At 40.0% G+C, this 27,908-nt stretch overlaps 1 protein-coding gene across 4 annotated transcripts in view; it reads left to right on the plus strand.

The window, feature by feature from the left end:
• TTC7A (tetratricopeptide repeat domain 7A) overlaps window positions 1-27,908 on the plus strand; it is a 171,622-nt gene that overhangs the window by 92,851 nt on the left and 50,863 nt on the right. For all 4 annotated transcript variants that reach the window (XM_017811687.1, XM_017811688.1, XM_017811691.1 and 1 more), the window contains 2 exons: window positions 20,010-20,126; window positions 23,906-24,003. In XM_017811687.1, the coding sequence (XP_017667176.1) occupies window positions 20,010-20,126; window positions 23,906-24,003 (215 nt within the window). The remainder of the gene's footprint in view (window positions 1-20,009; window positions 20,127-23,905; window positions 24,004-27,908) is intronic.

Here is a 27,908-nt window from a genome sequence, read left to right on the forward strand (position 1 = left end):
TACAGGATAATGATGTTAAAGTGTGTGTCATGTGCACTATCTGCGGTTTTGCAGGGCAGGAAAACTTGCATTTGAAAGCCTATTGTCTTTGGTGTCATTCCCCTTCTCTACACAGCCCTAGACAGGGTGCCTTTCTTAGTTTTGCAGACATATTTTATCCTACGTATGTGAGATTGCTTTTTAGCAAAGCCCCATTACATTTCTTGTGATTTGAAAAAACACAAAGAACTTCGCAGAAGCAAAATGCATGTGAATCTAACCTTCCCTGTTTTAGCAGAATGAACTGATATATAGAGAAAGGAAGACAGCAAAGCAAGCTTGACTTAAAACTTAGTTTTCAGTTAATTTTTAGGGGGATGTAGAAACAAACATCTTAAACTTCTGCAATGTTAGTTTATGGTCTAAGCCTTATGATGATATTGTGAAAGACAGCATCTAAATAATCTGCTGCAGGGGGATTTTATTCAGCTCAGCGGCTGTGATAGCAACACTGGAAAATGTGTAGAGAATGCTAGTACAGATTTTTGATGTTCTAGAGGTCAATCTAGTCTTAAAAGAATAAAATAACTTCTTCAAGTGCCTTGCTGTCTCAAAACATGTCTAATCCTTGCAATGTTGTTTTTATCAGCTGTTCAGTAGTTATTAACTTAGACTTCACTAATTTCTCCACTTTGATCTCCTGCAAACTTCTGATCCAAAAGCTGTATTTTAGTGCAATATGGCAATATCTACTGATCTCATCTAATTGGCCTCTGCACATGGCAGGGCCAGTGTCTCATTTTGTACGGTATAGCAACATGCACCCTGAATCTGGGATTTCTGGGCATAAGCAATACTGTAGCTGAACAACAATTTATTTTTTTTCTCTAACACAGTCTAAACAACAGTACAGTTTAAAGTTGCAGCGCCACAAAAAGCTAGAAGCTGCACTCACAAATTGCATATTCCATCAGGTACTCATTATTTGCCTACAAAGACTAGGACATTAGTCTGGGATTAGTTGCCTGACTTGCAAGAGACAGGAATCATGGTTTTAGATGTCACTGTGAACATTGTTATTACATGGAAGAACCAAGGAAGCAATTCTGTTTCTAAACAGCACCTTAAGGAAATCATGTTTCTTATGCCTCAGGGTGGGCAGATTTGCTCTTAAGCACTTACGAGGCTGTAATAAGCTATAAGACTGGTTGCAAATAATGTCACATGTGTTGCTCAGTCATTAAGAACAAAGCCCTATAGAGGTTCTCACAAATGAATGAATAAATTCTAAATGCTTTCTCTGATGTGTGAACGCTGAAATTAACACCACTGATTTTTGCACGCTAAGAATAGTACAGGGTGTCAGCACCAAGGGTGGAAAGGAAAGAGAAGATACCTTTCCGGGCTTCAGTAGCATTCAAGTTGCTTAAAGCTTAAATATGTAGCATAAATGGCTACATCTGCCATTTCAGAAGTTGACTACTTAGCGCTGTAGTAGAAATATCCCTGATCATTGGCTTGACCCAAACCTTGAGCAATGCTTACTGCAGGAAAGCAAGTGTAGAAACGGAAGTATTTTCTGACCTCGGTACTTATTAATTGCTTATTGTCATTTGTGAGCAGGTTCTGTGTGGGCTGTTGGCCTTTTAAGAAAAAGCTTAGTGTCTAGATTTCATTCTGAAGAGAAGGAAAGCCACACTCTTTTCTCCTACCCAAGTAGAGGAAAAAACAGCTGAGAATGGTGCAGATGGCCTGAAGCAGACTGGTGCATTGTACTGGAGTATCAGCATCAGATGACTACCTTAAAAAGTGAGGTTCTGTCATCTCCCTGTTTTCACTGGGGATCTCATAAGCTACTTTTCCAAGATTATCCATAATAGCAGTTTGTCTGGTTGAAAATATCCCCCAGAAGAACAAGAAAAAAATTATGTGAAACCAGAATATATTAAAGGCCAAGGAAGAGAGTATTTTTTTTTTCTTCCTGATGTTAGATTTCATCAAACTAAGCAGATAAAAATATAATGAAACAAAAAAATTGCAGAGCTGCAGGATACGTGTTTTCTACATGGTGCTATTACTGACTACAAGCATTTTTTCCATCAAATTCAATGGCCTGTCAGCAAATTTTATTAAGGTTGATTGCCAGTTTCTCTTGCACCTCATAGGCACTGCTAAGAGTGTAATTCCCTAGGGAGGAAGTCACTGCTCCCCTTGCTCATTGCACAGTTCATCTAAATTCCTTCACAGTTGTAGTGTGTATTGTGAACAATGTGGATTATGTTTTCAGCATTTAAATAGTGCTATTAAACTGTTGCTCAAGAGTACACCGCACTCGGTATGAAAGCATTTTGAGTTTGGGCTTGGAATAGAATTTGCAAGTGGGACTGAGCACAGAGCTGGTACTTTCTGAAGTTTAAGGCTGCAGTTGCGTTGAGGTTTTATGTAACAAATACTTCATGCCTTAGTCAGGGCCACTTGTAGTGACAGTAACTATAGTAACAAAACAAAGTTTCTGGCTAATGAAGGAGTATTGCCAATGAGCAGGACATCAGTCTCTGATCCAGCCCCTGAAATATGCTTATTTATCAGTTTTGTGAGCAATGGTTTTTTAATAGCTACTACTATATTTTCAAAGCTATTTAGAAATTTTCATTTGTTTGCTTTTATGTTTTTTTTTTCTTTTTCATAAAACCTGTGGAGGGACTCGCTCCTTTTGCCTTCAAATGGAAATGTTCTAATTATATTTCTGCTTTTTTAAGTTGTTTTCCTAAAGAAATGGGGATTATGCAGTTGGGCTTTTTATACCTTGAACACTTTTGAAAATGCTGGCTGATTTAAAAGAAGTTTTGACAGTGTGTTAGAAGTCCTGAAGATAAGTTTCTGCAAGTTTTCTAAAAGCAGCCTGCTGAGTCAAGGCTGGAGGGGGCAGGCAGAGCTGAGCCATGTGGTGCTGGGGTTGGCAGCTGCCAGCAGGATAATGAGCACTTGTGCAGTGGGTGCACCACACAGGGATATGGCAGCAGCACTGCCATGAGGGTGGTGGCTCTGGGAGAAGGGGTGGCTGGGGGGAACAGAGACAGATTGCAATGGGGGACAGGTGCAGAGGATGCAAATCTGTAGGAAGTCTTATACCAACCTGGGAAGGGACAGTTTGTGGCATTTAAGTGAAGAGTACATAAACACATGCTGTTTGTTTCTGTGTCTTACATGCTCATTTGCATGGCTAACAAGTGATAGCAGAATGAGTAAGGTAATGAGGGATGGTGCAAATGGTAATCAGCACAGCTTAACAAAACCCGCATGTGTGGGAAGTGGGGTAAAAAGCTGGGGTCTCACCATGGCCCAAAGGAATCCACCTCCTTTGGAAACAGGGGAATTGCACCTCTTAGGTTTTTCTAACTTTGAAGTGACAGTCTGGTTAAATAACAGCAGAAAGAATTATTATTCGATTAATAAAAAGGTCTTTTAAAACTTCAGAAACTTCAGTGGACAGCTTTTGTGCTGCCAAACTGGTGTTTTATGAGGAGCAGGAAGATGTTTTTAAAAGAACCATGACATTTGCTGAAGCAAGCTGAAAGCACACGAATGGCCCCAAAGCTGTGACTGCGTTTGGACAGTCTGTGTGTGAGTTTCCTTATCCTGACTTCATAAAAAAAGTGTTGGTTTTTTGAAGTGATCCCTGACCCTCTCTTCTATTGTCTGTGAATAATTGTCTTTTCTAAAGTTGAGTGGCTTTCTGTTCAAATGGCTTGTGAGACGCAAATTCACATTATGAGCCTCCAATAAAACTAAATGTGTTACTGCACTGTATTTCCTCTTTCAAGCAACAGCTTCTTGCTCCTACTAATTCTCTAGCCATTTGGTGGCAGAGTATTTGAAGCACCAGGCAAGGAAAGGGAGGTGTGGAAAATAAAAGGGAAAAGAGAGTAAGAGAAAGCAAAAAGTATGTTCTTTTGAGTTGAGGGAAAGTAGAAAAATAAATCCGTCGGACTCTTCTATGTAGTTTTATGGGGCTGTTCCTGTAAATCAGAAGATTGAGTAATTCACCTCTTATGCGTAGTAAGAGGCTGTTTTTCCACCAGCAGACGGGAAGCAAAAGGCTATTCTTTTGCAAAAGCACATTTCCTAGATGGTTCATAACTGTAGTAAACCATTTTGGCTCCAGACTCCTTGCAGTGATATTCTTTTTGAATTTCGCAGCAACCTTGTGATGCATCAAATATTTTGTAATCACTTTGTACATTGGTGAAATGCAGCTGTGGTCAGGGAAGAGTAGAACAGCTCTTTAACAGGGACTAACAATAGTATGTACCAGATTAGGCTGTGAAGTTAGGAAGAACAATCTGCCAGTTAAGTTGACGAGATGGTTGTAGAGAGGCAGAATGCAGAGAACAGAGCCGCAGTTTTATCATATCATATAAGCTAAAAACTGTGTGAAAAATGTGATTTAGGGTCCTTAATATCTTCAGTTAATTAAAATTTGGGTTTTACATTTCATTTAAAATAAATTAATGATCCTAACAAGGTACGGGAGAGGTATTAAAATGTTTGAATCTTAAGAGGACAAACGTAATCTTAAAAGCCCCAAATAAAAGCAATTTAGTTCAAAGTGTTAAGGAAAGCTGGCCATATATAAATGAATTCACCTCTTTCATTTGACGATTGGAAAGATTTTTTTTCTTTTTACTTCCTCTAAATCAGCTACAGCACTAAATTCCATAATAGAACATTCTAAAATTAGTACAACTGTCTGAGTTTTCTATCTTTGCTGCACAGTTCTGGTTAGGGTTATTAATGAAGAACTTAGCTTTTGCCTTTCTCTCTGTTTTATTAAATTAATTCTAGGATGAGTTCATGTAGGCAGGAAGTTTCAGGCTTTGTTCTACTGTGTTGTTTTTCCAAGAGCATTTAACTTTGTGTTACGTAGCATCTGTAAGAGTACAGCAGTTTCTGCATGGTGTCTCCTGCATAAGTACGCTTGTGATCTGTGGTCCACAAACTAATGCTTATGGATTGGACAAGTTCATCCCTTCGATTTTTCTAGAACAAACTTTCCAAAGCTGTAGATCACAGTTCCCTGCAGGATGGTGGTGATGTTCAACATAGGTAGCAATAGAACAGCTGGTGTAACTCCATTCCATGCATAAAGGAGCCTAAGATGCTACTGTAATCACTGCTTTTAGGGTTGTCCCTGCCTTCTTCCACCAGTCTACCATGCTCATAAAAATGTAGTCATAGGTGCTTTGGGGTCAGTGCTCTAGAACTTAAGAAAAATTGTCTGAGGACACATGTGGAAACACAATTTAGAGCAGTTATAGTATTTTTTCCACGCTCGTAATTTAGGTTTGCTTCCTGCGTAGCAATAATAAACCATGGAATGACTCATTTGACAAGGTAAGTTGCAGTTTAACTTTTATTTATGGCAGCAAAAGAAAAATTTGACAAGTGGATGTGTCCTGCCCATGGGAGAGGAGAGGAAGGGATGAGTCCAGTGCCCTGGCTGTCTTTTCTCAGTTACATGGGGAGTCTCACAGTTATGTAGTTCAATCAGGGAGGGCTAATATAGCCAAACAGGGCTTCTGTGCTGCTGCAGATGCTGCCCACAGTGAAACATGGTGCCTTCAGTTGGGATGAAGCAGTTTGCAGTGGTGCAGAGCTGTGCCAAGCCACACCAGGCTACCCTGTCAGTGTGGTTAGCTGGTTTAACAAAAGGGAACACACAGCTTACATGGAGGTGAAATGTTTCAGTGGATTAATTCATTTCCCAACGTGGTCTTTGCTGGGTTAACTTCTATAGAATTGTATTACAGAGCAAACCAAGTAGATGATGTGTTCTACTGCTTAGTGTCTCATGGTAGTTTTTATGGACTTGGGTATTTATGCACTATGGTGTTTGTGATGCCATGGCTTTGCAACAGTAGTATTTTTGTACCTGAGGCTTCAGTTGTCCATTGGTTGTATTCCTGAATATAAATACCAGAATTTGTATCCATTGGAAACAGCAGGCTGCTCAGAAGAGATGACAGTCTGAAGTATGTAGATCTGCAGGGTTTGCTGAAGCAGACTTCAGCAGATTTGAGTGAATCAAGCACATTACATTTTTATTTAGTTTTCAGTGGAGAAGCGAAACTGTTTGGGTAGCTGGAATCACATGAAAAAATCTGCATTGAGGCTGACTGAATGGCAGGTATTACATGAAAAATAAATTTGTACCTGGAGAGACCTGACAGATAGAGCGGCGATCTTGGTGTAGAATGGGAGGAGAAAGGGATTGGGGAAAATTTAATAGAAAGGCCTGTATCTATATCAAATCTGTGAAATGTAGCTATTGTAGAACCTCATTATAAATAAGGAACAAAGTGGAAGAAAAACATGCGGGGGGGGGGAAAAATCAGTCATGCCATAAGCAATCACAAATCTGATGCATTAGGAATCTGTCAGCTTCCAACAAAGCTGATGTTTCTCCAAATTAATTCCTTCTCTGTCTTATTCATGCTAAAACTGTACTGCAGCTCACATGTCTCTGCTTTAACGAAAGTCTCTAGGGCCTCCAGGAAAAAGATGCCCACGAACTTTATTGACTGAATACTCTGTACAGGAATTGACTTCAAGGATGTAATTCGCAGTACTATTTAGTCAGCATGTTGGATTTTGTGTTGCCATTTCCATTGGAGAGAATCATTCGTGCAAGCTGATGCAAGATTACCTTGACCCCTGGGTAGGAAACACTACAGTTATCTTGAGTAAGGATATAGTTGCACTGTCCTGGAATTGCACAAGCGAGATACTTGTATGTGCCTCCTGAGGCAGGGTAGCACCAAGCTGTCCCAGCTCTTTGTGTCAGCCACTAACTTTCTCTTCTCTACAGGTTCATTTCCTGGGTAGCCACACAGAGCAACTCATGGCTGAGTCAAAACCACAAATTATGTGTGTGAAAGCATTAATTCACTGCTGTAGCTTTGAGAAGCTGCCTCATTCAGTCAGCATCTCTACCCAACCTTCATACATTTGTCTTCAAAGACCGTTTTGTATGGCTTATGGACTTTATACTTTCACATGCTCTTACTCTTCCTTTGCAGCAGTTCTAATTTTAGCCTAATTCTGGCCTGTGACTTGACAAACACCTGCAAAGTGCTCTCATTGCCATTCAGATTGGTACGTCTATATACTGAGGCTTTCATAGCCAGTCTTTCCATTTCTCTTCTGCTCGGAGTCATACTGAAGACTGATGAACAGGGTAATTATTTGAAAGAAGATTGCAGCTCTGAATCTTTTCCACTAAGGCTGAAGGAAGCTATTACTTCATCATATATTAAATGGCACATGGTAATTTTAAACACCTTCTGGATTTCTAATGAATTAAATCATATCTGTTCAAGAGCAAAGAACACTGATTTTTATCTGTGTGTTTCAAGAGTTTCTGAGCCAGTTTCTTTATGACAGGATTTAGTTTATGCTATGTATCTACAATCAAGGAAAATAAAAATATCAGCTCTTCCACACATGCATCCTGGTGTTGGGAGTCTGTTTCAAAATGTCAGATTTCAGGTGTGTGCTGTGTTTTTGAACCATGCTTCCTCTGGATGTCATTCCCTGAGGGAATTAATTATGGTAGGATATATGACATACATAATGACAGGCTCTGTTAAGCTTTCCAGAGGCAAAACTACCAATCAGGTCAGCATAGAGCCTGAGCACTTTTATTTGCCTTGGAGTACGAAGTTCTGCACAGTGGCTTTGGATATTCTTTCAGTACGGTACCTAAGGAGAGGTGTGGACATAATAATGCAGATACACTGCCCTCGGTGTGGTGGCAATGGAGAGGAACACCATACCTGTGTTTTGGACATACTGGCTTAGAAAGGAAATAAAACTTAGATTTTGAGCTCTGAATTCCAGTGGGCTTGCACCATGGCCTTTTAAGAAGAAAAAGTAAAGGCATACATAAATGCAAAGCATGGTAAATGGTAAACGGTAAACTGAGCAGTACTCTTATGCTTCCAGGTTGATATCTGTTTCTCCCATTCAGACTTACTTCAAGGAAAAACTGGTACATGCTGCTAACTTATCAGAAGACAGAGATTATAAATAGACTCCTCTGATTTATCCTAGTGTGCTCTGATCTCTTACTCTGCAAAGAGTTCTGTACTGAATTAAAAGAATACATGAAACGGGATAAACGTGGAGATTTCATTGTGTTCTGTCGGCAGGAGCAGGTGTGAATGAGTTCAGCCCGGCCTCCTTCTGTCCCTCTTCTTGGCTGAGATGTAGAGGTGCAGAATATGACCTCGGGTGCCTTGCTGCTCTGCTGCAGGGCTGCTCCATGATTGACGCTGGCAGCCTTGCAGAAGCCGAGCATTTCCACATGGGGTTCTCTCCACAAAGGAGAGAGTATAAAGCTTTTTCCTGTGAAAAGCTGGGGCTTGCTATGCATCATTGCTTCTGTTCCTTTCTTTTTTTAATTTGCAGAATCCTTCTGGAAGTATGGAAAGTTCGAATTGAGCAAATGAGTTGTTTATTTAAGGGGATAGGGAGTCAGCTGATACAAGCTGATCAAACTGCACTGACTCTGCACTTCATTTCTGTGTTTATCTGATGCATGCTCATTTTTAGGGAGTTGAAATTGCCTGAGCTTTTCTGACTTGAAGCTTGAGTGCCAGATCCTCAGCTAGTTTAAGAAGACAAAAATCCATTCATTTCACTTGAGCAGAGCTGATTGCCTTCAGCTTTCTGTCTGACCCTGAATGTTTAGTTCCTTTTACCTGTTTCATTACAGCTGCTAGCTCTAAATTTTGGAACAGAGTTTGGTTTTATAAAGCACTGTTGTGTAAAAATTTGTAAAGGTCAGTGGTTGCTAAGTACTGGACTGTGTCTCAAAAAAGAAAAACCCAACCAACCAACCAAAAACACCCAAAACCAAACAAAAAAAAAAAAGGAGCACACATACACACAAAAAAACCCCCAAAACAAAACAAAAAAAACCAAAACCAAGAACCCCCACAACCACACATGCACACAAAAACAAACAAACAAACAAACCAAAAAAAAAACCAAAAAAACCCCCACCTTCTGTGGGTGAAGAACCCAAAAGTAAGCAAAAAACCCAGTAATCTTGTCACCTGCACTGCTGTATAAATAAGACCTATTTTTCAGCAGTCAAGCTTGTTTAATTCCAGCCAGCATTTAAATTGTTTTTGCAGTTTTACACTAAGATGTGTTTTCAGACTACTATTGAAAGAAGGCCAAATATTGCTATTTTTGAATGTTTAAAATGCAATTACTATGCATGTTTTCTCAAAGGATTTTCTTTAATCACACATGCAATGCTTTGGATGTATAATATTGTGTCATCTTTTGTCAGCACATCTAGAAGATCTGTCACATTGGGGGTAACCGATATTGCAGAAAAATAATCCATTAATCTGATTTTAGGTTCAATTTGCCAGGGATTCTCTTTTTCCTTTTGTTTTGGTTTTTTCAGGTGTTTTTTTTTAACATGCATATATTTCTCAACTTTCTCTCAAGGCGTTTATTTTTTGTTGGCAGTTCTTATTGAAATTTGTTACTTATTTCTGACAGTTTGAGAGGCTGCTGATTATTACTCATAAGCAGTGACTGAGCTTACCCGTACAATGTAAGATGTACCTGCTGGTGTCATACATGCATCAGTGAAGTTCAAATTTACAGCAAGGCTAAGGAATGAAGCTTCACATCTAATATACAGCTTTCTGCTAGGAAAACCTTACTCTGGAGTAGTAGTCAAGGATACAAGCTGTGGAAGTGGGTTCTCTAGGTTGGCAGTGTCCTTGGGTTGATGTATATTGTTAGTAAACTGTTAGGAAGAAAAGGGCAGGAAACATATAGAGCTGTTCACTGTTATATCCAGAGTTTTTAACTCAGAGTAATGGTTAAAAAGAGCTATCACCTTATCAGTTCAGTCAGCTGGCCTGACATCCATGGGGAGCCTGTACGGTGTGGGAGGGCAAAAACATGACAAGAAGTGCCATTGTTGTTAAGGCCGGTCTGCATGGTCTCAAACCTGACAGGGATTAGAGGCTACAAGTCCTGACTCTGCAATTAGCTTTGTACAGGATCAAAAGGAACTACAAAGGAACTTCATAAGAAAATTAAGTGCATCTCCAAAACACTATGCGTGGTGAAAAAGCAACCCAGCACTACCATGAATACATGCTGGTGAAGGATTGAATGAAACTGCAGTAGTGCAAGCTTCAGCACATCTGTCTGTTGAATCACAGACCCAGGTCTGTAACGCTGATCGCTGCCTCTGCGTTAAAAGGTCACGCTCCTGTTGTCTCCATGCTGTGGTTACTGCACTAGCTGTGTTCAGCTGGCACTGGTGCTGACATAGGCTACAATTACATCATGGTTTTGCTTTGCAGGCTTAGACAAATATGATTCCTGCTGGTAGCAAAATAGCCATTTATTTCTCTGGGATTTTCTTTGGTGAAGCCAGCAGTTTTCTGTCTACTCAACACAACACAGATCTATTCTAGATATTGTGGTTTTGTTTGTTTGGGTTTTTGTTTGGTTTGTTGTTGTTTGTTGTTGTTTGTTTTTTTTCAGAAATGAAGAAGCTTTTGTCTGTCTTCTGTAATTTTCACCTTTTAAGCACGTCTGTCCCTGTATTTTTTCAAGCTGGCGTAGAAACCTGCTCCTCCATATCTTACTAAACAAGCTCATCTTCTAAAAAGTACTGCCTCTAAACTGTCATATGGTGGGTTGTCTTATCCAGAACGTAAGTTAAAACATGTCCTAACGTGCCTCAGAACCTGTACCCTGTAGTGAAATCCAGTGGTGTTTGACAGATTGATTTTTCACCTCTCCTGAGACAGTGAGCTCTAAATAAGGGCAGATGCTGGCCCTCCTTGTGTTACTCACGTTAACACCTCGTCCTCTGCAAAGTTAAGCAGTTAGAAGAGAAGCTCATAAATTCTTCTCCTTATGAAGAGCTGGATCTACCAAGGTCCATAAGCACACACTTAGTCTTAAGGAGAGGAATAATTGATTTCTTGTTGATTTCAGCCAGTCTACTCATATGCTTAAAAGATGAAGACCTTTTATAAGTGCTTTACTGGAGTAGCGCCAAAGTGGCATAAATTACAATGCCTCAAAATAAAATCATAGAAAGAGTGAGGTGTGTTTAACAACATTGCATAATGCAGTTTGGAAAAGATCTTAATTTACACCTGTTATTTTTATAGCAAAGTCAAATTTTTTGTGGTTCTAATTTACTAATACAGTGGGGGGCATGATGCACTTTCAGACTGTTGGCTCCAAGTATCAGTAACATGCAAGATTTCATAAATGTGTCAAGTTGGGTAGAAATATTTTATTAATCTTATATGGAGTTCTGCTTTAGTGTATTTTGTTGCATAATTTATGCATCAATAATATGAGTATGCTGTTACTTTTTATTACCTTGACACTAGGTTAATTAGAAGGTATTTCACTCTGTTTTAAATAGGTGAATCAGGATTCTGATATAACTTCCCAAACAGAAGGTGTGTTCTTGGTTGCAGACTGAGGTGACTTGGAGTTAATGTTGAGCATTGCTTCATTAGCCAGAGTCCTTTTCACTAAAAGCTGCCTAAACTGCACATAGTAGAAGCTTTTACGAAAAATACAAAGTTTGTAAGTGAAGCATCCAGTTCTGCAGTCTTTGGGGATAGGAAGCATTGGCAGCATGTTAAGAATTTCAACTTAGTACTGTTAATGCTCTTTTCTTGTCTGGCAGGATCTCAGCTCAGCAATTAGAGACCCTAGGCCTGGTTTCCTTTTCCGTTTCTGTAAATCAAGAGTTATTCCAGTGGTTGTGGCAGCGTGATAGTTCTCAGCGTTGCCCTTCCAAATGAATTCCTATTTAATCAGGGATGGCTGAATTTATTTCGGAGCACATCTGATGAAATTCTGAAGAATCTGGCCCAGCTGATGAGAAAGTATTTTAAAAGTGATGTCAGTTACAGAGGAACTCAACGTACTTTCCTTCCTATCCCCAAATAGCTCTGAAATTGAGAGCACCAGTATTAAGAGATGAAACGTAAAGGATACGGGGAAGGTGATTATGAGGAACCTAGTTCTCCAAATACTTTGCAAAGGTCATTCCCGTTATCTGCTCTGCAGTTAGAAGAGTTGAGGCACAGGGACCTGAAGCAACTTGCCCAACACTGGCCAAGAAGCCATGCGAGAGAACAAGAAATGGAGCATGGCTCTCCCAGGTCCCCAGCCCAAGCTATAGGATATTGGCCACGCTGCCCCCAGGGGTGATATACAGGGGACCGTGGTTTCCAGTACACCTCTGAGGTTGCACTGACATTTGCACATTGTCATGCAGGTGTCTGTTTCCACCTACAGATGAGATACTGCACCACAGAGTCACCCGAGAAAGTGCCGGAGTTTGGACCTGATGGATGGGGAAGCTGTGCATTGAACTCCAGCTGAATTGATGATTGAAATTAAATAGGTGTTGGACCTCTAAGCTCCTAGCCTTGAATACCTGAGACCTGACCCTGATTTTCAAGTGTGATCATACAGTGTCCAGCACAATGGGGAGTATTGCATGTAGTTGGAGTCAGAGAAGAAAAAATTCACAAAACAACGTGTGGGGGCACTTGTAGATTAATCCTCAGTTTAACATCTAAAGTGTTGAAAGTCTAATACACTGTCCTTACAGAGGAGATATATTTTTATATTACATGGAAAAAGCCAATGTAAACACTCTTCATAGCAAAACCAGAAACTTTTATTTTCTAGGTTTTGCTGTAAAACTTGTAATTGTGAAAATTAATTTTGTCTTTATTCAGACAAGTTATGGACTGAAATACATGTGATTTATGATGGTACAAAATTATTTTGTTGGCGGTTCCTTATCAGGGTGAGAGAAAGATAAAAAAATCTTTTCAGGTGTATCACCCAAAGGATCCTATGTAACACAGGATGAGGCAAGGGTTTTTATCAGCTCTGCTAATGATTTGCCTGATTCCTATATTCTTAACAAAAAGCAAAATTCCACGTCTGGCATTGAAAATTAATGACTTAGCCAAAAGGAAAGGAGACAGTAATTCTGATCACTCTTTTTTGTGCCTTGTGTTCTTGGGTATAACTACATATGGCTTAATTCTGAAGACAGGTGAAGATAAAGAGGACTTTTCAGTGCTTGGTTTTTGGTTTTGGTTTTGTGGTTGTTTTTTTTTTCCCCAGGAAATAAGCTTGCTTTTTCTTTCAGCAGACTATTTCCTTCAAGTGACAACCAGCCTGGGTTTAGCAGAGAAAGGAGATTTGTTACAATACCTCCTTCTGATGTAAGGGTCACTTTCTAGATGGACCACATAAATATTCATAGATTCATATTTGCCCTCTGTATCACAAGTGAATCTGATGGACCTGAATGCTGAAATAAGTGCATGAGGTTGCTGGACTGGCTGCAGACATGTTTGTCTTGGGAAGTGACATCTGGGTCTGTGCAGAGATAGGAAATGTAATCCATGGGCAGGACCATCAGCTGACTGGCAGGAGGCCCTTCTCCCTTCAGGTGCAAGCTGCAGCTCGCAGGAGGAGACGGTCCAAGAAAAAACACCCAGAGCTGGAGCCATGCCGGTGGCTGCTCCTTTGGCTTTGCTGTGCAGTCTTGGACAGGTTGGGCTGCAGTCTTGGCTTTTCTGATCATCTCTTCTTCTGTTTCTCTCCTTCTCTTTGAGCGAGAACCTTCTAGATGCCTTGTGTCATGAGGCTAAGCCTAGCAAGTTGCCTTCATCATGTAAAGTTTTAAATAGACTAGAATCCACCACTCCGGAGGCTGTTTTCACCCCCTGCTGTTGCAGTTCGTGGAGAAACATTAGCTGAATGGCTAATTGTCATGCAAGACTGGGGCTCTAAGCATGGCATTCTTATAAGGTAGATGTCAGCTCTGAGTCTGCTACATTTGCTGGGCTGGGAAGATGAAGCCAGCAGTTCTTTGGGCATGCTGACAGATTTCTTGGTTTGATTTTTTTGTTCATATTTGGGGGTTAAATGGACAGGGAGCCAAAAAAAATAGGACAGTATGCCTGTAGAAGTATATAATCAATTTATTTTTGTAGGGAAAGTGATAAATAACATGGCAGAGCAGAAGTTATAAAAGGAGGTTGCAGTCAGAGTTGCTGGCATTAATTTAACTAGAGAATGTACCCTTAAATGTCAGGAGACTGCAAGAAGCACAGAGTTATTTGAGAAGACAGCAACTTTGATGTTGATTTTATCAACAAAAAATACAGGAGATTAAAAGCAGCTTTACAATTTTGCCTACTTTTTTTCTTATTGATAACATGACTAGGGCTTTAGTAAGTGTTGTGGGAAGGTTAATGAAACCACAATGGTTACAGTGAAAGAGTATACATTATCTAGTTGACTTGTATAGGTGACTCATCACTAAAGCTAAACTCAGCAGCTGATAAACTGAGCAACTGATTTTTCTGTGAAGATACTACAGTTCCACATACACTGTCCTCTCATAGTGGCAGATAAAACAAGACCGGACAATCTGGGTTATAAAAAGAACAGGGGCTGCAATTGTGTTTCTGTTGTATCAAAATGTAAGAGTGGCCATTCTTGATCAAACTAAGGGCTTGTCTGGCTTCAGCAGGGCATGTGCTGAGTGCACAGGGAAAAGCATGTAGAAATGTGGCAGTAGGATAATCCTACCCCTCATATATCATCCACGCTTCTGTCAGCGGAGTGGTTCAGAGCTTTTGGAGCCAGAAGTTGCATTAGGTTGTCTTTAATGCCCCTGATGGCCCTGTCATCTGTGAATTTATCTAATCTCTTTTTGAACCTATTTGTGTTTCTGCTCCAGAACATCCTGTAGCAATGGGTTTTGCACTTTTGTGTTGTATGAAAAAGCACTTTATTTGCTCATTTTAAATCCACTGCTTGATTGCTTTATTGGATATTCCTTCTTTTATTGAAACAGCACAGATTTGCTTTGCCTTCCTGATCTTCTTCGTGCTGTTAATGATTTTATAAATGTCATCTCTTCTCTCAGCCTCTTTTTCAGGCTGAGAAGTCTGTTTACTGTCTCCATATATCAAAAGCATTCCAAAACTTTGATCATTCTTCTTGTCTGCTACATCCTCTTTCCAGTTCTGTTAGATCAGTTTATGTCCTGTATCCACCTCTATCCACCTGTATCCTCCTTCTGCATCCATTACCTTAAAGGAGAAGAAACCAATTCAAGAGTTCAGTGATTGAAGTGTTGGGGGTTTGAATCCATGCCTTGCAGTTCCTCAGGGGGCAGACTTGGGCCATCTACTCATCCGGGTTGTGGCAGTCCCCTGCTTTTTATTGGAGCTGGTGTGGAATATTTATCTGGGGTTCAGAGGGGTAGTAGGGTGAGCTGGTCACTGCTGTCCAGTGGCACTTGCATGCTGCTCCACACCCCATCAATCACAGGATAAAGTGTATTTGCTGTTCTCGGAGCAGTCACAAGCATTCTGGTTTCTCTCTCCGGGCAAATGTCTGTACAAACAGCCACATGCATCCTGTCATTTAAAAAAGAATGAAACAAAGTACACGTATTAGTTGCCGAAGGTCAGTATCTTCATGCTAATGCACACAATTGTCTCCATGAATTGAGATATACTGCTACAGATTTTGGTGGTTTGTTTTCTTTCCTTTGTATTAGGAATCCAAAATAACCCAGCAGCTGTGTGTGTAGGTAGACAAATCTGTGTAAATAATGAAAGACTTTGGGGAATGACACCACTGATCTGGTAAAGCTTGAAGACATGTAGATCTTTGAGCAGCTGCTCACAAGCTCTGAAGAACTGGAGGGGTTATAAGCAGACAGTGAATGGCAAAATATATAGATAAATGACTACATAATACTCATTAGTCCTAATTTAATCTCTCAACCTTGAAATGAGTGGAAGGTGTTATTGTTTGTTATAGTACTGGCATTATTTATTGCTTGTCAGATGATAACACACAGAGATCCCATTGTGATGCTGTGTAAATGTGTAGTTCAAGGGCTACATTTGAGACTAAAAACTCCATTTTAAAGCAGCTTTTAAAAGTCACAATAATTAACTGATTAATAAATCTTAATAGAGTCCTAGAGCAATTAGTTATTGCTATACATAGCAATTTACGACTTCCACAGATGTGTTCATAAGCATTTATAGTATACCATATGCACATGCGAAATCTTCTGATAATAAGTATTAGCTATTAAACCTCAGTAATTAGATTGTCAGTGATAGGAAGGAACTGCCTCTTTTCTTCATGGGAAATATTAAAGAATTTAAAGGCTCAGCATTGAGCCATGTAGGATTAGAAGACTCTTGGAAGTGCTAGGTAGGTGACTGAAATCAGCCTTTATGAAGACAAATGTTGAATGCCTTCTGAAATCAACCGAAGTAGCCTTCCAGTATTCTGGTCTCGTGTCATATTGTAGTCATATTGTTATTTATACTATTGAAATTTTGATACTTGGGAAACCTAATTTTGCATTTTCAGAGCTTCAGATATCAGCAAATTTTTACAGATTTTAATTTGCCAGAGTTAATGTTACTGTGATAGATGTGTGTGTTTGCTTGTGGCAGTAGCTTGACGTTACATCAGGGAATAAAAGCCTTTGCATACTGTCCACATGCCCTATAAAAAAACTCTCTTCTGATAAGGAGCTTAGAGTCTGTTATCAAGAATAAGTACTAGTTATTTTCCATTGTTACTGTCCCTGAAATCGCACGTTACAAGATTGATTCGTGGATTTTTTGCTCTGTTTTCCTGTGCTTATGTAGTAGCAATTTATATGCTTGCTTTATCCCAAATTTGTTTTCATATTCAGAGATTAACAGAATTATCAATAACTATATTGATAATCTTGGGGCTATTTTTATATGTTGAATCTTTTTAAGAGTCTATGCTGCTTAATACTACAAGCATCATACAAATGTACAATGGTATTAAGAATATATAATGAGATCTGTGCATAAATAATTTTTATTTATGTCCATGACATTGTGCACAGACACTGATAGGACACAATACTCGTTAGATTTACATGTAGCAAGACTGCTGTCTCAGTAATAAAATTACAAGCTTAAGATAAGTGATACTACTTCAGTGTTTTCTCTATGTATTTGTTTGTCTGGTTTCACTGTTATAAAGCTTATTAGTAACTGAGAAAGAATGACAGCATATAGCACATGCAGCCTAATATCCTCATTGTATTTCCACCTTTTAGTTGTCATGTTTAATTGCACTGTTTACTGCTGCCGTTGGTATGGTTTGATTCCTTTTACCACTTACATTCTTCCCATTTGCCTTTTGGTTGGTTCATTATATTGCTACACAGTAACATGGATAATGCTATTCCTAAAGTGAATTACCACAACAGCTAACAGCTCATGGTATCTCCAAGATCTTGTAGTGTGCCCGTGCGTTATGACTGGTGGTGGTATTGTGCTGAGGCTTCATTATGTTTTTGTGAGAGTTGGTTTTTTTTTTCCTGTTTCACTAATTGTTCTCTCTACTGAGATGGAAGATTGCACCTTCATCTAAAGTAGTTGACATATATTCACTGTAAGCAGTAAACAGTAGAGTGATGAAGTACTTGGTTCATCTTTTTAATGTTTAACTGCAATGTTTAAATATACTATGTGGTGATTGTAATTGCTTGCTGATAACAAGCCATCTATGTCCCTACTAATGTGAAAGGGAGAAAGAATCCTTAATATAACCCTCCAGTACAGGAGTTTGACTGTTAATAGATTCTTCTATGTAATGAATATTGAGTAGTGTGTTACTGTGTTCAAAAGCATGGTGTTATTCAGGAATGTAATACGACTGGTCTCTGGGCCACGATCTCCTTAACCACCATTCTTCTGCTGGAAGGAGGGTTGTACAGTGTCTCAGATGGTCTTTCATTTTGCAAGTTTGTAGTGGTTTAAAAAATTATTCTCTATGATTAAAATAGCCTAGATTTTTTTATGTGCTTGTTTCTAGGACTAGAAGAATATTTTTAATAGCATAATTTCCAGAAGGAAGGTGATAATGCAGTCTTACCCCTCTGCACAGAGCAGCCCAAAGAAACTTACTCACAAGCCTATGCATCAAACCCACAGCTTCTGTTTGTACAGTGCCATTGCTTTCCAGATGTTATCCTCTCTTGCTGAAAAGGCTTTAATGACTACAGAATTTACTGTGCACACATGTAGTTGCTGCAAAGATTATTTTCCTTAATAGTTATGCGAATGCATTTACTTATTCATTTCCATTTGACTAGTTTCAGCTTCCAGTGAATTCTTAGATTTTCTGGTAGCTTTTCTTTTAGATCCAGGACTCACAATGAGATGCTTCTCCATGTAGGTGTTTGTAGGCTGAGGCAAAATAATTTCTTTGCTGCTTCTTGGTTAAACCAAATAAACTCATCTTCTTAAACCTCTGATGAAATATGTTTTTCTAGCCCTCAGATCACTCGCATAACCTTTTTCTTAACCTCATCCCATTTTCAGTCATCTTCTGGAGTTAAAAAGCAAGAACTAGAAACAGGATTGTTGTGTCTTGCTGATGCTGTGATCAGTAATAACCACATCTTCCAGCTCCTACTTGATTGTGCTTCCATATATGAATGCTGGGGGTTCTTGACAGAAAACTGCATTGTTGCTCGGGAACTTCACGTTCATGAAGCTATCTTTTATAATACCAGTACACTCCAGGGCATAGCCTCCCATCTTTCTAGTGTGATATATATTTCTTGCACTGAACTGACTGATTCTGTATTCTGTTGCATTGGAACAAGCGTTGTTCTTATGAGCCCAGTTCACTTACAGACATCCCTGTATAGCAGTCCCCCCTGCACCCCCCCCCCAAAAATGCACTAAAACCCAAATCCCCAGCCTGATATTTATTAGTGCCAAATGGGACTGCGGTATTAGCACGTTACTGTAGATAATACACCACAGTGTCTTTGCTGCAGATTTCTAATTATTCCAAGTGAAGGATCTCTTACTCAACAACAAAGTCTTCTCTAACATCCTATATGCAGTTGCTGTTGTCTCTTTCTGAAGTTGTTTGGATTCCTCAGGAGCCTGCAGGTCACATTCACAAAACTGATTTTAGGATTTTTAGCATTCTGCTGTTGTTGCGGGCATGTGTGTACACATACGTGCATTCAGTGGCCTAATTGCTAGCCGGATTGAGTGCATTAAAAATGCGTTGATATTGGACTTTCTAGAAAAATTTAAAGTGAGAAGTAAGTTTGCATTAGCAAATAAGAAATAAATCATATCATCTTGGCAATTAAAATAGAATGAGTGTTGTCAAGGATGGTGTTAAAATCCACGCTAGCAGCAAGTGGTAGGTTGTGTCATTGCCAAATCTGTCTTCTAACCTCTGCGTGACCCAATTCTGCTGAATTCCAGTGGTCTGTGCAAGTATGCCGTCTCTAGGTATAAGAATAGTAGCAGCAGTTACACTACCTAGAACAAGAATGTACAAGGCTATCAGCTGTCTTGCCTAGGGGCATAAAATGATTGCCAGCTGGGGTTAAGAAAAAGCATTTCCTTCTTGTGAGGCATTACATAATTATCTGTGTATATTAAGTGTGCTGGGTTTTTCGCCTGAAATTTATTATGTAAGCCAGTACTATAAGAAGATGCCAGACTAAGAAAACAGCCTGGCATATGTATTATAGCAATTACTTTTTGTTCTGTTTTCAATACTGTCTAAAATAAAGTGAGATTCAGTGTATGTTTCACCTTGCTAGCTTTGCAATGCATTGCTTTTAACACTGTCCTGTCGGCTTTGTGACGCAAATTTGACTGCAGCTGAGGAATATTGTTAATCCGCTCATCTCCTTGTGGGAAATCTACAGTTGAGCCAAATGAAATGTTTTGTGCTCTGATGTTTTCTTTTGTTGCTGCACATACAAAGGAAGTAAAAATGCTGCCTGCTAAGGTCTCACTAGAGTGATACTGATTCTCTACATTTATGAGATGCCAATAAAACAGGAGTTATTCTTTTTCATCTTGCAGCTTACTCTTCACCAAAGTAAAACTGGAATGGATACATAAAGGACCTGAAGAGGCTCTGATCACATGCAGACGTATGTTGCAGATGTGGCAGATGGTATATAATGTTTCACAGCACAGGTAGGCTTTCTCCATTGTAGGAAGTTCAGATTTGTTATTGGGGATGCAGTTATCTTCTTTAATTTTCTAGATACTTAAGTTTTTTTGGAAAAAGGAGTAATAAACACTACTGTTTGAAACATAAGTAATATTTCTAGCTATGATAAAGAAAGGCAAGATTTTAATAGCTATTATTTAAAACAAAAACAAAAACAAGACCTCAGTATTTTAATATTGAAGAAGCAGTTTGAACCAAGAGTTTCTGATCCAAATGTCTAAACATCTCTATCCATATTTGGATGTCCAGAATAGAGGTCAGATTTTTTTTTTCTTCAGGAGTGCTGAGCATTCATCAGCTATTGTTCACAGTCTGCAGTAGTTGGCACCAGGAATGTGTGGGGGTGACAGTCCCGAAGTGAGTAAGCCAAGGAAAGGCACGTTGCCAAACTCTATCATATGCTGTAGTCGCATGCTGATTGCACAGCCTGGTACTAACTGGGCAAGGAAGGAAGTGGAGAATGTAGCATCTTTCTCCCTTCCCTTGTCCTAGTAAATCTGCGTTTAAACAATGCTGCCTTCCCTGTTGGTTTCCTTCCTTTTATCTGCTGCCCCACCAAAAGGTAAAGTTTAGAAAGTGTGAAAGATACTTACTAGGGTTTTCTTCCTTCCCACACCCTTTGGATATTTTCCTAGTCAAGGTATCACTGTACAACTGTCTTGGGAATGTTACACCAAGACTGTACTTATCTTTCACCAATAATGTCCGTAGAGGTGTTTGATGAGAAGGACAGCATGCTTGATGGCAACAGTCATGACAGCAGGCTGGGGTAGCTTGTGTTGTTCCCTGATCTCTGTATGTATTTACATAAGCCTTATAAACAGCAGAAATATATGTACAGAGTGATGTATGTCTATATACAAGTTTCCTTGAGGGATTATTAGTAATTCTCGTTGGTTTAGCTAATGAGAAGCAAACCAAACACAAAAATCAAGATATTTGCATAGCAGCAGAGAAATGGTCTCTTACAGACTGGAATCATTGATTTCCTTAGGCCTTAGTCTCTTTAGCTAAGGATTCAATCACGTACCTCTCACATGAATAATCTTCATACACATGAGTAGTCCTTGTGAAGCTGATCAAGTCCATGCTAAACAATTATTACTGAGGAAGATGTACTCTTGCAAGGGGGGGGCTGCAAGCCTGGGACTGTAGAGAGTACGTTGGAAAACAGACAAATAAATAGTTCAGCCATTTGGACTGCATTTGGATCCCAGGCTGTGCTTTGGCAGTTATAAACCCAAGATGCGATAGCTTTAGGGGCTTTTGATAAGCTTTAGCCATGGAAGCCTAAACAAAACAAATTGCTTTTGCTTTTAGGAACCCCAGTGTGTATTTCACCTCTATTCCCAGCAGGGCTTTTTTTTTTTTTTTTAATTTCTCAAAAAATACATCATAAAGTATTTTCTATTGGGAGGTACTAATTGAAAGGTAACAAGAATGAACTTGGTACCTGTGGTTCTAGACTGGATTTAGTGACACAGGAAGGCTCTTATATTAAGCAAATTACAGCACTATCAGCTGACAAATATGTAAAGTATTCTGGGTAGGGCTTGCAAAGGAACTTAAGGGGAATTCTTATCAGTGAGACTTGGACTCAGCATTCTTTAGGGCCTCTTGGGAAAAAAAAAAGCTTGCATTTACAGAAAGATGAGAGCTGTTGCACCCAGTACTCTTTACTAGTTTAATTAGTAGATAACTGCCTACACACTAAATGGCGTTTTAGTTACGTTTAGTTGCGTTTGTCTGACCTAAGCTTCCTGGCTTTGCAGTCTCACTGTGACTGACAGACTGAAGAGTCTTTCAGGGCCCGATATTTTACCCCTAGGCAGCTATTCGTATTCTATGCTCAATTCTCCTTTTGTCTTCTCTCTGACAAACTTGTGCCTCTGCAGTCTCTCACAATCAAGTGTTCCCTTCAGTATTTTTGTCACCATTTTGTCCACTGTCTCAACTACCTTTCAAAAACATGGGCAGTAAAGTGGCAAAATGTCCTGCTGTCAGCCTTTCCAGTGCTGTATGCAGAAGGCAAATCATCTGGCTACTATCCCTTCCATGGTGCATGGAAAGGCTTTCTTGGCTGAAGGCCTTTTACTGCAGCTGTTAAGGAGTAGTTAATTTTCAGCCCTTCTCCAGGATAACAGATTAAGCTGTTGGGAGTGGCTGTTTTGCACAATGCATTCCACTTGGTTCTCAGCCTGGGATTTTCCAATCTCCTCACTGGTCCTTGGAGTAGGAGTACAGCGTATAAGCCAGTGCTTCAGCATGTGCCTGAACAGTGATCCTGTGGTGATGGCTGCTGCATGGAAGCAGCGCTCACCTCATGGCAGTAATATTTGGAAGTGCAGCTGCCTTGTTCCTGCATACGCAATGCACCAGTAAGACTGAGTTGCCCCTATAGTTCCCCCAGCAGCTCCCAGTCAGGGCACTTACACTTGGGTCAATCCTGGCTAGGCAAGGCTGAGGCACAGGACAGAGAATTTAATTTTTCCTTCTATCTGTCACCACATGATAGTCTCAAATGAGGTGTCAGTGTGGAAACAAGTATGGAAAACAGGGAGGCCCATTCAGGGACATAGTTTGGTGCAGTCAAAAGCCCAAGAATTCAGGGTTCATTAACAAGAACCATTATGTTTGATCCCAAAGCCCAAGTAAAAGGTTAATTAGGTATTGTAAATATGATTTCTGCTATGATAAATGACACTAAGTGGCTTTCAGTGGCTTCCCAGATTGTTAACTGCGAAGGACAAGATTTGGTTTATCTTTTGCTATTGTTTTCTGTGGTAACAGACTAATCGTGTTTAACACCAAATAGCAGCCCAAGCTAATTCTTCTGCTAGATTAATGCAAATTCAAGGGAATTCTGTGCAATCCCTACCAAAGGACTGATCAGACTGAAAGATGGGGGCATCCACAGTAATCATGACTCTCTGACAGCTCGTTTCCTGGAAGGAATATTGTCCAAAGGCTGAGCTGCAGGCTTGGAAGTGTGCCAGAAAAAGTAGCCAGGGCAGTCACTTCTCCTTCTGATATTTTGTCCCTTAATAGATGATGAGAGGAGGTATCATCACCACTGATCCTTGGGGGATGGCAGACTATACAGTCACAGGAAGGCACATGACTTTTTTTTTTTTTCGAGTTTCCCTTTGGAAGGCCTCTCCTATGAGGACAGAAGTCTTGTAGAAGAGCAGACCAGATATTCACCCTTTCATAAAGCAGTGCTGTGTGGTAGCTTTTATCTTCCTCCTCTTTTTGAACAGAACAAAGGTGGAAAAGGAGAAAATAAGCCCTTTGAAATGAAAAAATGAAGAAATTAGCACCCAGGTGGAAGCTGGTAATTGGTCTGTTTCAAAAAGATTAGCATAGGAGACCTGTGAACAAATTACTCTGCAGACAAGTCCAAGGGATGGTGATTCTTACTGGAAGAGGGTTTCCTGGTGGGCCTCCTCTGATCTGGCTTCTAGCTGCCAACATGTTTATTGTGGTTTGCAAAGACTTCCAACAGCCAAATAAACTATATACCAGCACATGCCCTGGAGCCCTTGCTGGTCACTGTGTCTCTGAGCTTCCTGTCCATTGGCAGAGGTGTGTGTGTGTGTGGCGTTAATACATTCAAGAAGCTGATTTCATGCAGCTGGTAACCTTGGTTTTTCAGTTCTAGTGGCAGCTAGACTATTGCCTGCTTTGAGGAGATGTTCTTCACTGAGAGATGGCCAGGTAACACAGTTTTGTTTCTTTACAGTGGCTCTGAGAAATGCAGTAGTGTGACCGAAACACCAGTGATCAAAAGGCATAATGGACTGCATCTCACTCTCCCAGATGCTCATGATACCGATTCTGGTGAGGAAGCAAGATTTGTGCTTTCCTGTGCTAAACACATGCATTTGTGAGAGATGATTGTTTTGTTTTGTTTGGCAAGGGTGGCGGGGCTGTGCATATTCGTGTTGGACTGGTGGTCAGGAGGTCCAAATCTGTCTCCATGGCCAGCTCTGCTGCAGAAGCCACTGTGGTTTGCCTGTACCTTGGCTTCCCCAGGCATAAAACAGAGATGAGTTTCTGCTTTCGATTACAAAGCTCTCTGAGTCAAGCATGAAAAATATTTGATGGGAGTTCACTACACTTTTACAAGAACTGTCTAATTCAGTCCTTTTTTTCCTCCTACCCCCCCTCCCCCCACCATTTAATCCTTTTTAGATGTCCTGATCAAGCCAGCTGCTATTGTTGGTTTTGGAAAGCTGAATGGAAGTGTCAATTCCTATTAAATGGTGATTTGCTTTGGGATTTCTGCATAAGCCTTGTGATGTTTTATTATATGGTAAATACATATTCACAGTAACAGATATAGTCAGATGGAAATAACTGAGGCATCGAAGCTAATCTTGGCAGAAGGGGAAAGGAAGCTTTCAGAGATTGCTGCCGACTTGTGATTTTTATTATAGGTCTCGTGATATTTGGTGCTTCCTTTGAAACCCTGATTCTCAAAATCAGATGATTATGTGAGAAACTTGACTTTAAACTTGAAGGGTTTTTTAGGAAAGCAAATTTCTATCCTTGTGAATGTAGAAGAAACACTTGCAAAAAAAAAAAGTGAACCTCAAACTCAGAAATTGAAAAAGAAGAATATAAAAGCTTGATTTAAAAAAAAAAACACATAACCAAGTCACATGCTTTGGGGCTGGGGAATTAGGGTTTGTCTGTGTCTTAAATCGTGAACACCAGGAATTCATAAAATTGAAATCACATGCTCAGCATATATGGCTGAGATGGACGACAAGTTCATATGTGTTAAGTACATGGCTTTTATTAAATAATGTGTGCTTAATTCCCATTTACACCCACTAATGGTTAAAAAGCCTTGCAAGGTTAGGTTTTGAGCATTCAAACATCAAAATATTATTCAGCATGTCTGTTCTCTTGTTTGTGGTGTTAAACCCTTAGGGTCTATATTTATGACATTGTTATCTTACTGATTCTATGCACACATATTTATGTAATTTTTTAAATTCCAATTCTCTTTTCTTACTCTTTGCTGAGATGACTCTTTGTATTTTATATAGACCCTTTTTCTCATTGTTTATATGGCAGTGTTCTAGAGTCTTTGGCTAAATTGAAGAGAACAGACCAAATTCAACACAGATGGATGAAGAGGATACACTAAATCAGTGTCTGCTGTTTGGCATATTAAAAATAAACAGGAAAAGAGAGTGGATATATCATGAAAACTTCCTGGTAATACAAAACCATTTAGGATAGTTGTCACTTGAAGATAATTCTGAAGATTTGTGAAATATATCCTATCATCTCTGATGCTGGGTGATAAAATGAATTCTCATTTTCAGTAAATATGTGAAAATAGTTTGAAAAACACTGTAGGTAGTTTGCAGAATCCATCAGCCACTAGGGATTACTATGAAAGTAATAAAAACCCAAAAATAATATTTGCTACAGTACTTTTATTATTCATCCAGTTCTCACTCTGCTGCTAAAGCATTGAGTGGTTTGTGGTGTCTAGACTGTGAGCCCAGGTTGAGCCTGGACATATCCCTATGTCTTCAACTCTAGCTTGGAGCTTAACGGTGTGTAAAAGATGTTCTGGGTGTGGATCCCATGTGCTTTTGGAGATCCCTTGCCTTGCTTTGTAATTGTAGAAAGTGTGGCCAGGTTGGGGCAGCATCCACTTACAGCATGGTTTGAGATTTTGAGACCAAAATGTCACCAGTAGAGCCTGTAATATTTTGATGTGCTGGTGTATCACCCTTCAAAGACCTGACTCCCGCTCACTCTTCTTCTGCAGACCTGCAGCATCTTCTTCAGGGTCACAGTAAAGTTCAGGCATGTTTGGGCTCTTATATAGTGCCCTCCTCAAAAAGCACTTAGGTTGGGGATCTGTTCCAGCCTTCTCTTAGCGCAGTTCTAGCAGCCAGCCTGCAACAGAGCAGTTGTAGTTCAGCAGAAAATGCTGCATGCCATGGTGCTGCCTGCCAGGAAGAGCAAATTAATGTACAGTACAAGCTTTAAAGCAGCTTTTCACGCACCTTAAGTGATTTGCACTGAATGCAGTTTGGTTTTAGCCAAGAAATGTATTCCTCCTCTACTTTGAGAATCCATGTTTCCATGCTAACATGGTTGCCCCCCCAGTGGACATAAGGATGGAGCTCCTACTGAAATTACACCACCCACCTTAGTGCAGGGCTGGCACTGGCTGGTTTCAAAAGGGGTCTGTGGCTCCCTGCTCTGCAGGCTTTGGATGCTGCTGTTCTCCATCTGCAGAAAAGAGGCAGCTGAGGCTGCTGTCCTGGTTGGGAGCCTCTTTGAAGACAGTAGGGGGTGAGATTGGAGGGTACAGCTCTAGCCTCTCTCACCCTTGTGCTTCCCCAGAGCTGTGACTGTGTCTGGCTGTTTTGAAAGAGGGAGGAGGTCTGATATTTTTGCATCATTCTGGAACAGGCACTGGTCTCCATCGTGAAATCCCCTGGGAGCATGCAGCAGTATTGCTGTAATGCACAGGCACTCTTTGATCTCTGGACTCATCACTGAAGGGGGCAGGGGGTTACTGTGGCCGGGCTTGACATTGGCCTCTCCCTCAATTAGACCACAATGAGATTATTTCTTGTGCCAGAACTTTAGGTTTGCTGCTAGAAAGATTAATTCCACTTTATTTTCTTCATCTTCTCCTAGCTGAAGCAATGTTTCTAACTAAATTCACTGATATCAGTCAGCTGCCTTGCTGTTTCATTCTTTTTCTGATTTAGTCTTATCTTATAATGCTATTGCCTGAAGTGATTTAGGCTAGGGAATTCTGTGTTTCTTATAAGCCTAGTAAATCTACTGAGGTACATTTCTATTTTGATAGCAGTTTTTTCATAGATGCAAAATATTAAACTTGATCTTTTCGGTCTTATAACAGTGGAACAGTGCTTTTAAATTATTTGGATAGATTTTGTATGGCTTATATGCAGAGCTCATCACCACAAAATCAGTTTTGTTATTTTTATGAGTTATTTCCCAAATGTGAGAAGGGCTTTATTGTAAAATGTGAAGTTTATATTCTGTCTAGTGGAGCTGTTAAATAGAGAAAGAGACTGCACTAAAATAACAAATTGATGTGATGTCTTCTTATGCCAACATTTGCATGTATTTTGAGGCATGACATTACAATTCTGTGAGACAGGTTCTGTGGCGAGGTTTTTTTATCCTATAAAGATCTACATTTCTTTAGGAAGAATGAGACATTCAGATGCCTTTTTTTTTTTTCTAATGTTGCTTGAAGTTTTTCCATCTCCCCCAACTACCCTGAGGTCAGAGTCATGCCAGTGCAATACATGCTGACCTCCTCTCTCAGGAGAAGGTGTGTGTTAGGGGGATATTCTTTTGTGGGTCCAGTAGCCATCAACCCACCTTCAGGGTCACCATATTGCTTGCCTGAGATTCAGAGCTGTGGCTGAGCCCCTTTCAGTCCAGAAGGGCCAGGCTGGCTAAAACCTTCTCTTAAAGAGTTTATTTGGTCAGAGGACCAAATTAGGAGCAGCCCAGTAGTGATGGGCAAGAGCAGCAGTGGCAAATGTGGACGTATGGGCTGTGATGGACAGAGCCTTTTCATCTGGTGTTTATGTGTCTAGAACAAGGAGCATATCTGTGTCTGAGGCCCGGCAGGGATGGGAAGGGAAGAGATGGGATGGTCTCTGCCTAGTGTGGTTTGCTTTCTCGTGTAGGCTGGAAGAGAAGGAAAAGAAAGTAAAGATTAA

Source organism: Lepidothrix coronata, unplaced genomic scaffold (assembly GCF_001604755.1).
Source record: "Lepidothrix coronata isolate B3197 unplaced genomic scaffold, Lepidothrix_coronata-1.0 Scaffold33, whole genome shotgun sequence".
NCBI classification, from domain to species: Eukaryota; Metazoa; Chordata; class Aves; order Passeriformes; family Pipridae; genus Lepidothrix; species Lepidothrix coronata.